At 38.3% G+C, this 17,247-nt stretch overlaps 1 protein-coding gene across 17 annotated transcripts in view; it reads left to right on the forward strand.

Moving 5' to 3' along the window:
- The window catches only part of STOX2 (storkhead box 2), a 314,602-nt gene that overhangs the window by 264,014 nt on the left and 33,341 nt on the right, over nucleotides 1-17,247 (forward strand). For all 17 annotated transcript variants that reach the window (XM_056802946.1, XM_056802945.1, XM_056802947.1 and 14 more), the window contains one exon: nucleotides 6,924-7,076. In XM_056802946.1, the coding sequence (XP_056658924.1) occupies nucleotides 6,924-7,076 (153 nt within the window). The remainder of the gene's footprint in view (nucleotides 1-6,923; nucleotides 7,077-17,247) is intronic.

The raw sequence follows: 17,247 nt of genomic DNA on the forward strand, positions 1-17,247 counted from the left end.
AATGACTATACGGTATCAGAGATGTGAGTAATCCTGCAGTAGAACAATTCATAATCCGTCCATGCCTGACCTCTCCATGCAATACTTGTCTATGCTCCCCCAAATTTCACCATGCTCATTATGCCAAGGCAACTAGGTGGCCCAGTACATAGAGTACCTAGCCTGGAGTCAGGAAGACCTGAGTTCAAATCTGGCCTCAGATACTTCCTACTTAGATGACCCTGGGCAAACCACTTAACCTTTTTTGCCTCTCTCCTCATCCCAATGTCTCTCCCAAGAAAATCCCAATTGGTATCCTGAAGAATTAGATACAACTAAACAGACTGAATGACAATAACATTGTGCCAAACACCCTTCTTCTTCACACTGCCATCATCTCAGTGGAACATACCAGTTAACTATCAGTTTATTCCCTGTTATTTTATTTATGATATCAACTTCAAGCTCTTCTCTATGCGATGTGAGGCACTGTGCTAAGCCCTGGGGATGTACACACACATACATACACACACACAACCCCTGCCTTCAAGGAGCTCATGGTCTAATAGTGGGGTACAATCCACTAAAGGAAAGCTGAAAGGAGTGGGTACCTGACCCAGGGAGGGACACAGTGGAGAAGCCGGGGAAGTCCCCAAATGGGGAAGAAGTGCAAAAATATTTTTGCTGAGATCCCTCCTTAGATGGAGGATTTGGAGTTCATGGCTCTGTCTTCCAGTCAGAGGGCAAAGGGCAGTGATCTGAATGTCCCAGCTGATTGGATCCTGTAGGATGATGAGATCATCCCAGGGTGACCTTCCTGCAGCTTGGGGGAGAGGTCAGAGAATTCTGTCCCAAAGTAATGCTGCCAAAAGATGTTAGGAAAATCCATTGAGATAATGTCTGCTGTTGTGCCTCTTTCCTTGAACAAGAGGACCAATGACATCACCTAGTGAAGTCTTGATTTTTGCATGAATTGGATTTAAGTGGTGTACAGGTAGGACTAGTACCTCTTGTGGGGATGGCCAGTGTTCTGTGCACCATGGCACTACTTAGCTGCCCAGGGAAGACTGGAGCCTCAGGTGGGAAAGCTTGTCTAAACCTTTTCAGGGCTGCTCACCCACCTTAGGTGTCCTCTCACTCAGTTCTCACTGTGGCTCCAAGATGCTGTAGATAATATATGTAAATCACTCTGTGGACCTTGAAGTACCCTATTAATAGTATTTGTTATCTGATATTTGACAGTTTACAAAGTGTTTTCTATACATTTTCATATAGACCCCACCTTTACCCTGTGAAAATGGGAGCAGTTGTATCCCTGTTTTGTTTGATTTTTTAAAATAACTCTTACCTCCTGTCCTAGAATAGATACTAAGTATTATCCCAAAGTAGAAAAATGGCAAGGCTCAGGCAATTGAGCCTTTTACTTTTCCAGGGTAACAGAGTTAGGAAGTATCTGAGGGAAATTTGAGCCTGGGCCCTTCTGACTCCAGGCCTGTGCTCTCTATCCCCATCTAGCGCCATGTATCTCCATTTTAAAATGAGGATAGTGTTCTTTCTTATAAGTCCTTTAGGATTGACCTGGGTCATTGCATTGCCACTAATGGAGAAGTCCATTACATTCGATTATACCACAGTGTATCAGTCTCTGTGTACAATGTTCTCCTGGTTCTGCTCCTTTCTCTCTGCATCAATTCCTGGAGGTTGTTCCAGTCTCCATGGAACTCCTCCACTTTATTATTCCTTTTAGCACAATAGTATTCCATCACCAACATATACCACAATTTGTTCAGCCATTCCCCAATCAAAGGGCATCCCCTCATTTTACTATCCATATTCAGAGGAAGAACTGTGGGAGTAGAAACACAAAAGAAAAACAACTGCTTGATGACATGGGTCAATGGAGATATGATTGGGGTTATAAACCCTAAATGATCACCCTAGTGCAAATATCAATAATATGTAAATAGATCTTGATCAGTGACACATGTAAAACCCAGTGGAATTGGGTGCATTGGCTATGGGAGGGGGTGGGAGAAGGGGAGGAAAAGAACATGATTTTTGTAACCCTGGAAATATACTCTAAATTAATCAATTAAATACAAAGAAAAAGAAAAAAGAAACTACCAAAAAATGAAGAAACCATGACCAAGAGAAGCCAATAGCCTAGAACCCAGGTCTTTGAACTGTAGGTTGGATGTTCTTTTGGCTAGGCCACAGCCTTCTCAGTACCATGAATTCTGAAAACTTGGTGATCAGGCACTAACTGGACTGGGTTGTAGGGTTATTAAAAGTTTACAGTTGATCTGGGAGTTTGCCTCCCCTCTCTGTCTCCTTCCCACTTTATCTGCCCAGTGTATTAGAAGTGCTATTATATGTGAGCTCATAGTCCAATGGGCAGCCAGTTGATAAAGATCCAGTCAGATCTTTATCTGTCAGATATGGAGTCAGAAAGACTAATCCTCCTGAGTTCAAATTTGCCTTGAGACACTGATCAATTGTGTGACCCTGGGCAAGTCACCTCACCCTATTTGCCTCAATTTTCTCATCTGTCAAATGAGCTGGAGAAGGAAATGGCAGAACCACTTGAGTATCTTTGCCAAGAAAATTCCAAATAGATCCTTCACTTGATTTCTTCCATGAGTTTTTCCTTTAGTGTAAGCAAAATATGTATTCTTTTACAACATGATGAACATGGACAGATGTATCATTTGATAACACATATAGATATAGATATAGATATATCATACTCCCTGCCATCTTGAGAGGAGAAGGAGTGGGAGGGAAAGAGAGAAATGGATTGCAAAACATCAGGATGTGATTGTTAAAAATTGTGTCGACATGTAATAAAGATAAGAAATTAAAGAAAAAGAAAACCCCAAATGGGATCACGAAGAGTCAGACATGACTGAAAGGATAGAACAACAAAATATTTATCTGGTGATTACAATAGCAATACTGGGAGTTAAATTAGACCTCCTCTCCCACTGATGTTAGTGAGCATATCTGCAGAATTTCTGAATGAAGAAGAGAGACCATGAGGCACCGATTAGATGTAATCTCTCAAAGGGGCTGGGAAGGAAGGCAGATTCCCAGCCGGTATGGATGTGGCTGTGGTTTTCTGCTTTCTACCTCTCTTCTTCAATGGACCCCACCTTCATCCTCATTTTCCACATCAATCATTTCTTAGTCCCTGACCCAACTCTGAAATAGCAATGTTGGCCGATTTGCCTAGTAAGAGTGTGTACGGATGTGTAGAGACATGATGGATTCTTTAATAAAGCGGTGAGTCAGGACCTGCTGAGTTGGACAGCTAGCTGATTCATTACTTTGCTGAGCATTATCTATCTTGTGGGATGAGTGGACAGTTAGAAAAGCACTTTCTAAGCAATAAGGTTTGAGTTGGATTTGAATTCACTTACTCATGGGACTTCTCCTCCACCTACCACGTTGTGTTCCCAGTTTTCCCAGTACCTCATTAGGAGTTGTAAGGAGTGCCAGGGCTAATGTTAGCAAGGCCAACTTCAGTAGGACTCTCTGGAGTTTGTTTTTTGCTTTCTTCACAGGAGTGTTCTTTCAATTAAGAGCTGTGGGAATTGAGCCTTCTTAACAGGCCTATGAAGTATTTAAAGAGAGCATTAGGGCATTTTTTGTTATAAATTTTTTTAATGTTTTCTGTTTCCGTGAAGAATTTCTCTTTCTGCCAAATTCTCTTCCACTGTATGAAGCAGTGAAGTAACAAATCTTACCCTACAGTGGCATTTAAACAAAACCTACAGGAACTTGGGAAAAAGCACTTTTTTGGATGCCAGCTTTCCTTTTAATTTCAAATACAAACATTTGAAAGTCAAGTATAGTAATTTGGTTTCAAAGGGAAGCTGCTCGAAACTAACAGCAGTCTGAGTTAATGAGAGCCATATGCTATGTCCCTTATGTATGGGTATTGTAGTCTTCAAGTAAATGTTCTAGGAAAGGAATATTTGAATTTTGGAACAGATCTCTCAAAAATATTATAGTAAACCTTCTGTTTCAAGAGCCAAGCAGTATTTATACATATAATTGGTGTTAATATATTAAATTAAGTTGTAAACACAAGATATTTTCTGATGTTCTCTATCAAAGTTGTTCATTTAACTGTAACCACAGGCTGCTTGTGATTTCTTGCCCCCTCCCTCACCCCTCAAGCCCAAGGGCATTTAAGATAAAACTTTGGTGAATTAGTAATTCTATCAGTAGGTTTGGAGGAGGAGGAGAGAAGAAAAGAGGATGGACTTTGAATCGCAACTGGGCCCTTGGCATATTTTACAAATATGTTCCCCAGTTTTCATAAATATGTAATCCATTTAAGAAATAGAAAGAGTGCTGTGAATAATGGCTATATTCTCAGCTACAGAGCTCAAAAGCCTATTTTGTTTACAGTACACCTGGAATACTATACATTTACAGTGAAAAATGATAGAGAGCAATATTATTGTACTATAAATAAAAACCAGTAACTTTTCATAAGAAATGGTTGTATTGGATGAATAGGGAATTGATAAAAATCAGGTTCAATTGAAGATACATGAGAAGATAGAATTCTGCCACATTGCCTCATCCTGGTGTTACTGTGACTGGATCCTAGAAGGCTTGCCCCCTCAAAGCCCAGCTCTGGCAAGACCTTTCCCAGTGGAAAAAGGGGTTTTCTGAGTACTACGGGTCTGTGATGATGAACAGTGTGGGGCCATTCAGAGACCCTAGCCACCAGAATTATCTCAAGCCTCTGGAATCATGGTTGGTTATTGCATTGATCACAGTCATTAAGTCTTTCAAAGTTCCTTGCCTTTACAATATCATTCTCTTGCAAATCGATCTCTAGGTCATGCTTACTTTACTCTGCATCAATTCATAAAAAGTCTTCATAGGTTTCCCTAAAGCCATTCTCTTCCTCATTTTTTATACCCCAGTAGTGTTCCATCATATTCATTGACATAATTTGTTCAGCCATTCTCCAGTAGATGAGCACCCAAAAGTTGGTGCTACAAATATATTTTTGTATCTTTGGGTCCTTTCCCTTTGATCTCTAAAGGTACAGATATTGCTCTTTGCTAGGTCCGAGGGGCACAGTTTAATAACTTTGGGGACATAATTCCAAATTGCTTTCCAGAATGGCTACATTAATTCATAGCTCCACCTAAGACTTTAGTTTTGTTTTTTTCTTCATTTGTTGATTGTTATGGTCTAAATAGACGATTTGGGAGGTCTCTTTCATTTTTAAGTCCTTGAAAGAAAGAAAATATGTTGACTTATTCAAATGATTATTCATTCCATATACTGAATGTCATATTGACAGATGTATTCATGCTTTAGATTAACTGACAAGTTTTCTTTGCTTATTAATCATAGATCATAATTAATCCCCGATGCAGTGATTTCTATAAATACTTAGTGTTGTGGCAATGTACCAGTATTTATAGTCTCTAGTTTATTGCTTTGGAATAAACACATTTGAAAATAGAATGCTTAGTTAACTCAAACAGTTATGTTGGGAAACAAACTAGACATGACAAAACTAAGTTACATTGGTTGTTATCTGTCAATTTTGAACATGATCTCATACATATGTGCTGTCTATCACAAGAGCTTCCTTCTTTACATTCTATGGTCTTTCTTCTATAGGACGAACATTGTTTCTCACATTAATGTTGTTACCTTTTTGAGGGGGGGAGAGTTCTCATAACACTCCTTTTGTCCTACTCATTCAGCAAAAATATCTGAGGGATTTTTTTAATAAGTATATACAGTATTTTATTTTTTAAAAAGACACCGGAATTCCTTAGATTGTAATGCTGTGTACATGAGTACCATGAAGGAGGAGAGATGAAGAGAAAAAGAAGATGTAGTAACATATTGCTTAGGTGGGATGAGTAGAAGAGAAGACACAAGGATGAAAATGAGGAAGCAAGACTGGGTTACTTAGAGTATGGCAAATGTGCTGGTCCCGCAACCTGGGGATGAGGGAGGGTCGGGATAAAAGATAACAAATTCTGTTAGACAAAAGTAAAATGTATTTTAGAGCAACACGGAGATATCTTTGAGCTTACATAGAATACCCTATATTCATTTACATTTCTGCACTATGAGGTCAGAATTATTTTGTATGGCTGTGCCATGACTCATATTATATTGTTAAATTGTATCATAAATTGGCTTAAGGCCCAGGAATGCTTGACCTGGTGTGGGGGAACTTGTTTTTGTTTTGTTTTGTTTTAAACCCTTACCTTTTGTCTTAGAACGGATAGTAAGTATCTGCTCCAAGATAGAAGAGCAACAATTGGGGTTAAGTGACTAGCCTAGGGTCACATATCTAGGAAGTATCTGAGGCCAGATCTGATCACAGTATCTCCCATCTTCAGGCTTGGCTTTCTATCCATTGAGCCACCTAGCTGCCCTATGAACTTGTTTAAAACTGTTTTTTAATGTAATTGGCTTCCTTTATCATATATATCGATATATGATTTTATTCTTTTGAAAATTATTATTCAAAAAAGGGGTGTGTTGGCTCTGCCAAACTGTTTAAACAGAACAGTGACCCCCTAAAAGTGGAGAACCAATAACTGCTTTGTCAAAAACTCTTACTTTACTTAGCAAGGCAAGAGGAGTCTTAACTGTGTGTTAATATCTTTTTTTTAACATGAATTCTGGGCATAACAATCTTGGTTATATACCTCCATCTCTTCTTTTGGACTGTATTATATCATCTTGGGGTTATTTCTTGTTTTTGTGTCCCCAGTACTTGGGGAACTGTGTAAATAATAGATTAATTTTATTGGATTCATTCTTATACTACTTTATTGCACCTATGGTGAGAGAGAGAGAGAGCGAGAGAGAGAGAGAGAATGAAAATAATTGTATTTCTTTTAATGGCTGGAACACTTGTTTATAAAATATCTCTGGTTTTCCCACAGGTGATGTCTCTCCAATCAGCATGTCTCCCATTAGTCAATCTCAGTTTATTCCACTTGGGGAAATCCTTTGCTTGGCCATCTCAGCGATGAATTCTGCAAGAAAACCTGTCACACCAGAAGCACTGATGGAACACCTGACCACTTGCTTTCCAGGTAAGAGAAGTACTAATGGAGCCTTTATCACATGATTTGCCTACAGAAAAGCAACAGACTCTTATCCAAAGTGACTGGAATAAAAGGACCCCTAGCACTAAAAAATAAATAAATAACCTACCACATTCAACCCAATTGTCACTATTAAAATTGCACTTAAGCAAAAACATTAAGTTATAACTATAACCCATGCAAGGATTCTAGCAGAAAAAGCAAGTATTCAAGTTTTTACAAACTAGTGTGCTACTTTAATTTCTTGTGTAGATTCCTGATTTTAGTGACTTCAGAGGAAGTAAATGAAAACTCTTAGTTCCTAAGGTTCTAAGTTCCAAAAGCAAGCTATGTCTAGACTAAATATATATATATATATATATATATATATATATATATATATATATATATATGCCTATCAATTTCCCTTTATTGCTTAATTTGGTCTTTACAAACTTGAGAGTTAGTTAGTTGAGATTTAATTTTTAAAAAGAATAAAATTCCAGGAAATCTTCATTTTCCAATTTGACCTGTAGTTTTTGTTCATGAATTACTTAAACAATCACTGCATGGCAACTATAAATCTCACCTCTTGCTTGGACTGTCGCGCAGTTGGTCTTCAGGCCTCAAGTCTCTCTTCCCTCCAGTATCCAAGTATCTTCCACATACTTGTTAAAATGACTTTTCCCAAAAGCAGCCAGAAAGTAATCTCCTTCTAACCTTTACTTGATATTCCAAGTTCTTCCCATCTTGGGTCTTTCTTTCCTTTCCAGATGTCTTATACATTACAGCCCTCCAGCCACACTGGTCTACTTGCTATTCCTTGTACAGAATTTCTAGTCTCTGTCCATTTGCAGTGGTTATACCCCCTTGCCTGGAATGCTCTCCCTACTCATACCTCTCTCCTGGAATCTCTAGTTTCCTTCAAGTCTCAACTCAAATGTTCAATATATATCTAATAATGCAAACTCCTTGGGACCAAATCTGTTAGATATTTGACTTCATATTCTTAGTGTCAGAAAGGAAGGGAGGGAATGCTTCCTTTGTGCCTGCCATTGTGCCAAGCACTTTACAAATACCATCTCGTTTTATGCTTACAACAATCCTGGGAGGTAGTAGGTGCTTTATGATCTCCGTCTGACAATTGAAGAAAGTCAGGCTAACAGAGGTTAAGTGACTTGCTCAGTCATATAGCTAGTGTCTGAAGCTAGGTCTTCCTGACTCCTGGTCTAACACTCCATCTACTGCCCCACCTACCTGTCAGGCACTTAATAAATGCTTGTTGACAAATTTATCACCTTTCATGCATAGATACCAAGGAATCGACCAATGACTTTTTAAAAAGAAACCCTTGTATGAGAATATTCATAGCTGCACTCTTTGCGGTGGCAAAAAATTAGAAAATGAGAGGATGCCCTCCAGTTGGGGAATGGCTGAACAAATTGTGGTATATGTTGGTGATGGAATACTATTGTGATCAAAGGAATAATAAAGTGGAGGAATTCCATGGGGACTGGAACAACCTCCAGGAATTGACGCTGAGAGAAAGGAGCAGAACCAGGAGAACATTGTACACAGAGACTGATACACTGTGGCACAATCTAATGTAATGGACTTGTCTATTAGTAGCAATGCAGTAATTCTGAACAACTTGGAGTGATCTATGAGAAAGAACATTATCCACATTCAGAGGGAAAACTGTGGGAGCAGAAACACTGAAGAAAAACATGATTGATCACATTGGTCCATGGGGATATGATTGGGGATGTACACTCTAAACAATCACCCTAGTGCAAATATCAATTATATGGAAATAGATCTTGATCAATGACACACGTAAAACCCAGTGGAATTGCACGTAGGCTATGGAAGGGGTGGGGTTGGGGAGGGAAAGAACATGATTCTTGTAACCAAGGAAAAAATTCTAAATTGACTAAATAAAATTTTCAAAAAGAAAAAAAGAAAAGAATCCCTTGCCTTCTGTCTTGGAATTAACACTGGGCATTGTTCTAAGGTAGAAGAATGGTAAAGGCTAAGCAATGGAGGTTAAGTGACTTACCCTGGGCCATATAGATAAGAAGTGTTTGAGACCAGTTTGAACCAGGATCTTTTTTCTCTGGGCTTGGCTTTCAATTCACTGAGGCACCTAGCTGCTCCCCCTCTACCCCCACCTGATTTTTCATCTTTTAGCATGGTTTGATTTCAGGATTCTTCTAGCTACTTTCTCCCCTACAAAATTTAACTTAATGTTCCTACTTTGTGAAAGGCATTGTGCTAAGTTCTGGAGTTATGATGAGCAAAGGAGAAATAGCTCCTGTCCTCAAGGAGCTTCTGGGCTGATGGAGATAAGGAGTGAGGTGTTCATTCTATCCACAAGATAACATTTTAATAGCTAGAAGCATTAAAAAAGGATTTCTATAGGAGATAGAATCAGAGTTGAGTCTTGAAGTAGGTGAAAGATGTTAAGGGATTAAATCGCATTCCAGATAAGCAGGGCATACCAACAAGCACAGAGATATAAGATGGGCTCCTGGTCCAATGAATAAGGAGTAGTCTAGTTAGGGTGGGAAAGTGAGAGGGAAGAAGAAGGATGAGTATTAAAAAAGAAGTCTGCATTGTTTGGGAAGCGCTGAAATGCCAGGCTGAGGAACTTGCAGTTTATCCTGGTGAATTCAGGGAGCCACTAAAGTTTCTTGACCAGGAAGTTCTTTTGGAAATTGTATTGGGGTCATCTTGGAATGGGGTATAACTCGAAGCAAGAGCACCAATTATGGGAGACTTTCAGTAGTTCAGAGGGGAGGCCTGAAAGGAGGCATGGTTAAGAGACGTACAGATTTCATGATGGGTGAAGGAAGACTCAAACTGAAGGAAGACTCAAATGTGCATCTAGGATTGCAACTTAGGTGACTATAAAAGTTCCACTTTTGGACATGTTAAAATACACTGAATGAAATATATTTGTTTTACTTTTAAATCAGAGAAGGCTATTATTTTGTTGGAAATAATAATAATTATTCATTATTTTTAAAACCCTTACCTTCCGTCTTGAAAGCAATACTATGTATTGGCTCCAAGGCAGAAGAGTGGTAAGGGTTAGGCAATGGGGGTCAAGTGACTTGCCCAGGGTCAAAAGCTAAGAAGTGTTTGAGCCTAGGTTTGAACCCAGGCTCTCCCATCTCTAGGTCTGGTTCTCAATCCACTGACCCTCCTAGCTACCTAGGACCTAGCTACCTCCATTTGAAATGATTATTATTTTTGACCACTTTTGGGCTAACCAAATATGATAAAAAACCATCATTTCTATAATGCTTTATAGCTGCTATGCCTTTTATATATAGACACATTATCTTATTCTATCCTTACACTATCAGTCTTGTGAGGCAGATGACATTTGTACGCCCTCTGTACAATTGAAGAAACTGAGGCCAAGGGAGCTTAAGATTGTGTGTAATCACACAGCAAGTGACTGGCTGAGTGCCCAACTTCCTCTGCCCTCCCTGAGATATCTCCAAACTAAGGGGTAGGGTTCTTGACTTTAACTCTTTCTTAGGCTGAAATTTAACACACGTTCATTCAACATAATTCACAGTCAATTGCCCAAAGCCATTTATTTGTGGGAAAAGATAAGACATGATTCCTGCTCACAGAGGACTCAATATCAAATATGAACTGATATTTCCTAGTTCCTACTTAGAAGAGATTTTAGAGTATTGAAACTTCTAATTGCACTTCCACATTTCTTCTTCAAAGAGTTTTTCCTCTCTCTTATTATTATTATCTTCATTATCACCAATATTTAGCAGTGTACATAGCAGAAAAATTAACATGAACAAAAGCATTCGAAAACCTCTGCAATCTTCAGTTTATATGCCTTTTCATGTGGAGGGGCTTATTCAGTTTGGTTCACTCTTGATGTTGGGATACCTTAGCTTCCTTCCTTCAATACCTTGATTCTCACATCAGGAGGATCTGAGAGTGGAGGGGAGAGAGGAAGAACAGGGTAGAGGGGGAAGGAGGAACACAAAGGACACTCCAGCAGAATGATCAAATCCCATCTTAGACATTTACTAGCTGTGTCATCCTGGGCTAGTCACTTGATTCTGTTGGCCTCAGTTTTCTTGTCAGTAAAATGAGCTGGAGAAAGAAATAGCAAACCATTCCATTACCTTTGCTGAGAAGAACCCAAATGGGGTCACAAAGAGTTTGACATGACTGAAAATGATGGAACAACAGTTTTCAAAAACTAACTCCCAGATAAACTTTGCCTTTTTAATTGAAACCTAGGTAAGAACTTAAATGCTGTTTGATCTCTCGAGTAAGCATGATGCCCAGACAAGAGTCTCCCTTGCTGCTTTTTACTTTTATACACACTAATAACCAATCACCCCAAGAGCTTGTGGTTTATTTTTTTAAAATATAACTTAAATTTTTTAAATTTTTAAATATTTTTCCATGGTCATATGATTCATTTTCTCTCCCTCCCTTCTTCCTTCCCCCCTCCCAGAGCCACCAAGCAATTCTACTGGGTTATACATGCTTTTTAACATAACTTCACAAGAAACTGCATAATATCAGTTCAGATTTATTTATTGCTTTTAGATTGACAAATCACTTTATACACATTATCTCATTTGATTTCCACAACAACACTGAGAGGTAGGCACTATTATTATTATATGATAATCATTATATTTAATTAAGATATATTTATTTGATGTGCTAATTACATTATTATGTTAAAATTGAGGATACTAAAGCTTAAAGTCAATGGTCACACAACTAGTCATTGGCTGAGGTGAAATTGAGATCTAGGACTTCTTATTGCCCAAGTCTGGTGTTCATAAGATCATAGGGTTGGAAAAAAGGAACATTTGAGGTTATCATATTCATCCTCCTCAATTTTAAAGGTGAGGAAAGTGAGGCCTAGAGTATAACTGACTTGGCTAAAGTTTCATAATCATTAACCAAGAAAATCAGAATTCTAACCTAGGACTTAGGACTCACCACATTGTATACTCTTTCTAATCTACAGTGGAGTTGTCTCCACTCACCCCACCGTGTTGCCATTATATGATGTTGTAGAATTCATTTGAATATCTTCCTTTATGCAAATGGAGAGAAGAGGTAGATCAGAACCAGTGGATAATAGTGAATGATTAGTCATTGCCAAACAGCCGGTAATGATTTAAGTAAGTTAAAACAGTACAGAAAGAAGTGGGTTGCTTAGACTTACATACAACAGCAACAATGTCTGGCTAGGTTTTATGGCAAATTGAATATATATCCCAAGGCCACAGTTGTCTGGCTAAGAGAAAAATAACCCTTTCTCAAATGTGTGGCGTTGACTGCTGCCATTTAGAATTGCTCTCTAGACCTAATTCTGGGCCACAGCCTCCTGCAATATGCAGAATGCTAATTATTTATAACATCCCATAGCAGCAATGACTCTGTAGGTTAAACCTTAATTCAATGAACTAATGAAAGTATTCCTTTTCTTTATACATTAACTGTTGTGCCAGACTTTAGAAAATATAATAATACCACTTAATTTATTTCTCAAACATGTATAGCAATTCCCCAAATAGAAGGACTGGATTTTTGTATGTTGTTTCTAAATATCAAGTTAAAACATTTTTTGAGGGTCTGACAAAACTGGGAGTAAAGAAACTGCACCCCCTTTCTTAATTTGGAAACTCACAGGCAAGTATTTGTGAAAGCCTGACCTCTATTTTTGGAACACTACTAAAGTTTTGCATTTGATATAAAAAAAATATTTTAGAATTTACCTCCCACCCCATCCCATGTTTTCATCCATCTTCTCCTGAAGCTTTCTAGTTTATGAAGAGAGCTTCTGCTTATTGTTTGGGATGAAATGACTTGACAGGTTTTAGTACTTTAAACAGTTTTTTTTTTCAGTATCATTGGCTTAAGGGGCATAAGAATATGTTTAAAGGGTAGACAAAAGCCCACGTGTTTGTTGGCTCTGAATGACCCTCATCCATTCATCCAGTTTGGAGAGTGATTTAAGTTGCTTTAGCAATTTCTAATTAATGTTACCATTAGTATACTTTTGAGGGAGTTGAGGGGAAAAGTTGAAATTGGGCTGTGTTTTGTCCCCCTAAAGTAGTCTGCTGCTTCATCATTTATGAGACTGAAGTCCAAAAGACATCACTTAGGAAGGGTAACTCTATGTGACGCTTATCATCATTACAGTTTTAAAACTTAGTTACTTTTCCTTGAGTAACCAAAGGTTGTACGTAGAGAACATAAAAGGACTTCTGAGATGTGGAACTTCCCCATCTGATGATCCAGTCTTCTGCTTTTTAAATGAATGTGTGTGTCTGGGACAGTCATGGTGGTTGTTCAGTTGTTTTCAGTCATGTCCAACTCTTCGTGACCTCATTTGGGGTTTTCTTGGCAGATCCTGGAGTGGCTCACCATTTCCTTCTCCAGCTCATTTTACAGGTGAGGAAGCTGAGACAAACAGGGTGAAATGTCTTGTTCAGGGACACACACCTAATAAGTGTCTGGCCAGATCTGAACTCAGAAGAGAGGAGTCTTACTGACTTCAGGGCTGGTATTCTGCTCACCATGCCACCTAGGTGCCCTAAAGCAGTATGTAATTTTGCTAGGTTCCTGTACTATCTGAAATGATACTATTGGCATATTTTTTGGCTTTGAGGATCAGTGAAGGGGGTGGGTAAGTAGAGGGGCAATTTTGACCCCCAAATCCTTAAGCTTTTGTCTAGGGGAAGGATCTACAGGAGAGAAGGAAAAAACAAAGCTAGACTTCTTTCACAAGCATGCTTTAGGGCTTGGTGTGAAATATTCCTAGTGGAACATTCGGGATAAGTGTAAAGGCTTACACTTGGGTTCAGCTTCCCAAGTACAAGGTGAAGGGAAAGAATAATTGAACAAGTTTCTCTGAAATTGAACTTTGAATTTGAATGGACTGCAAACTCAACATGAATCAAGCATTATGATTCAACAAATACAAAAAGTTAGATTGTGGCGGCCATTAAGAGATACATTGATTCCAGCCAAAGGAAACAATATTCTATTTTGTTCTCTTACCCTGTTATACTATATTTGGCTTAAGAATATGTTTAAAGTGTAGAAGAAAGACCATACTATTGGCCTCAGTTTCTTCATCTGTAAAATGAGCTGGAGAAGGAAATGGCAAACCACTCCAGTATCTTGCCAAGAAAACTCCAAATGGGATCACAAAGAATTGGACACAACTGAAAATGACTGAACAATAATTTTTTAAAAACTAACCCCCAGATAAACTTTGCCTTTTTAATTGAAACCTAGGCAAGATCTTAAACACTGGCTCTCTTGAATAAATGTGATGCCCTGACAAAGAGCCTCTCTGCTGCAGTTTTAGTTTTGATGCCCACTACTAACAGTCACCCTGAGAACTCGTAATTTGAGGTTTTTTTAAACATGACTTCACAAGAAACTGCATAATATCAGTTCAGATTTATTTATTGCTTTTAGGTTTATAAATCACTTTATTCATATTATCTCATTTGATTCCCACAACAACTAAGAGGTAGGTGCTATTGTTATATGATCATAATTATAATAGTTATTTTATATAACTATATTATATTATTTATAGTAATTATATTATTATAATTAAGGAAACTGTGACTTCGAGAAAGTGACTTTGTCAGTGGTCATATGAGTAGTAATTGGCAAGGTATGGGCAGTTCTATAAGGACCTTGATGAGCTGGATCGTGCCCAGAGGAGAACAAACAGGATGGTAAAAAGGGCTTTGAAGCTGTGTCCTAGAAGGATCAATTGAAGGAACTAGGTTTGTTTAGCCTAGAAAAGAGAAGACTTGGGAAATGTGACTTTGAGAGTTTGAAGGGCCATCTTGTGAAAGAGGGAATAAAATTGTTCTCATTGGTGCCAGAAGCAAAGGCTGGAAGTCACAAAGAAGCAAATCTATTTTTATATCAGAAAAAGAAACATCCCAAGTCAACTTTTATGAAGATGAGGGACTCTCTTTCATTAGAGGCTCTCAAGTAGAGTCTAGGTGGCCTCTTGTCAGACACACTTAACAAGGGGATGGGTTGGCCTAGATGACTACTTAAGTGTTTTCTAAATCCAGAAGTCTGAGGGTGCAGATGAAAGCATTGACCAGTGCACCAAAAGTCAGGAGACTGTGCTTCTTTTCAACAATGATTTAGAGTGAAATCTGTGAAAAATCACTTTGGTATGTAAAAGTTAATTTCTGTTTTCTTTGTGGACAAAAAGTTGTCAATCAATGAGCATTGAATATACTAATTATGTGCCAGGCAATGTGATAAATGCAGAAGGTTCAAAGAAAAAAATAAAAACATTTCTTCCTCCTAAGGGATTTATATACAAGATAATAAAGACAGATTAGATGGAAGATGACCTTGGAGATGATGGCACTAAGTAATTGGGGAAATTAGGAAAAGGTATCATGGAGGTGGTACTTGAGCTGAGTTTTTTTTAACCCTTACCTTGGGGTTGTGACTTGCCCAGAATCACACAGCTAGGAAATATCTGAGGTCAGACTTGAACCTGGGACCTTCAGGATCTGGACCTGGCTCTCTATCCACTGAGAGCCATCTAGTTTCCCCTTGGGCTGAGATTTAAAGGAAACCAGAGATTCTAAGAATTTGAGATTATTAAAGAGGATTCCAGATGTGAAGAGCACAGCAGTATGCAGATACCATCTACAGGAGATGGAATGTCATATGGGACAAACAGCAAGGTGGTCAGTATGACTGGAACAAAGGATTTGTGGAGAAGAGTAGAATTTAAGAAAATTGGAAAGGGCTTTAAAAACCCATATAGAGAATTTTGTATTTGATCCTGAAGATAATTTTTTAATTTATTGAGAAGAGTAATGAAAGAGTTAGACTTCTATGCATTAGGAAAAATCAGCCAAGTAGAAGATTGATTAAAGTGGGGAGAGAGACTTCAGTCAAATAGACCAATTAGAATGCAATCTCAAGGAATTCACTTGGTGGTATATGAGTGAAGCGGACATGTTGTAGAGAAAAAAATTTACTAAATTCAATAATGACCTGGATATGAAAGGTGAGTAAGAGAGAAATCAAGAAGGATGTCAAAATTGCAGGCCTGGGTGAGAGGAAAGACAGTGGTGCCCTTGACAGCAATACAGAAATTGAGAAGAAGGAAGAGATTGGAAAGAAAGATAATGAGTTTTGTTTTGGACATGTGTTTGAGATGCTTAGTTGCACAGGACTAGAGCTCAGGAGAGAAATTTGGGCTGGTAAAATAGATCTGGAGATGATAATTGAACTCATAGGAGCTGAAGGGATCTCCTCGTAAGAATTTAGAAAGAAAAGAGAACACTTAGATGGCCACAGTCATTGAGCATGGAAGATACAGCAGAAGAGAGCAATGGGTAGGAGAAGAATCAGGAGAGAGTAGTGTCTAAAAAATCTGAGAGAGAAGAATTTGATCAGGAGGTGTCAGATCCAGCAGAGAGGTCAAGAAGAATGAGGATGGAGAAGAGCCCATACTATTTGGTTGGTAGGGAAGCACTATAAAATTTGGGACAAACAGTTCCAGTAGAAGTCAGAAGCCTGATTGTCACTTAGGTAGATGAATAGTTGCTTCACTCTGAGTACTTCCTCCTTTGTGTCTTTTTATCAGCTCTGTTGGAAAATGCGTATTGTTTTGGAAGAGAAGAGTACCAGTGTACCCCTCTAACTGAGCATTTGTTGTCTCATGTATAGAATGTCCTCGCCCAATTTTTGTGTTTGTGTATGTAGAATTTATTTCTACTCTATAGGCCATGTAGTTATTATAAAAATAATTTTTCAAAAATCTAACTCCCCACCCCACAAATAATTTAAGATCCTACAATGGGCAAATGGTTTTATCTCTAGCTAAAAGCTAGTTGAAAAAAGACTATTCAGTGTCCATTGGCCTACAGTGTGTTTATAAAATGAAATCAATCAATACTGGAGAGTCATAGACAATTCTGTAATGCGGGACCTGCATAAGAAAGCAAATTAATCTAGAGGGAAATAGTCATGGAATAAGAAAGTGGAGAAACAGGTACCTGCTGAAGAGCTTTGAGGGTGTATGTGGAAGAGAGGCAATTTTTATATGAAGGGGAAAACTTAGTAACAAAAATATGGTTTCAGCTTCAAGGGACCATTCATC

This window comes from Monodelphis domestica, chromosome 6, assembly GCF_027887165.1.
Source record: "Monodelphis domestica isolate mMonDom1 chromosome 6, mMonDom1.pri, whole genome shotgun sequence".
Taxonomy (NCBI): domain Eukaryota; kingdom Metazoa; phylum Chordata; class Mammalia; order Didelphimorphia; family Didelphidae; genus Monodelphis; species Monodelphis domestica.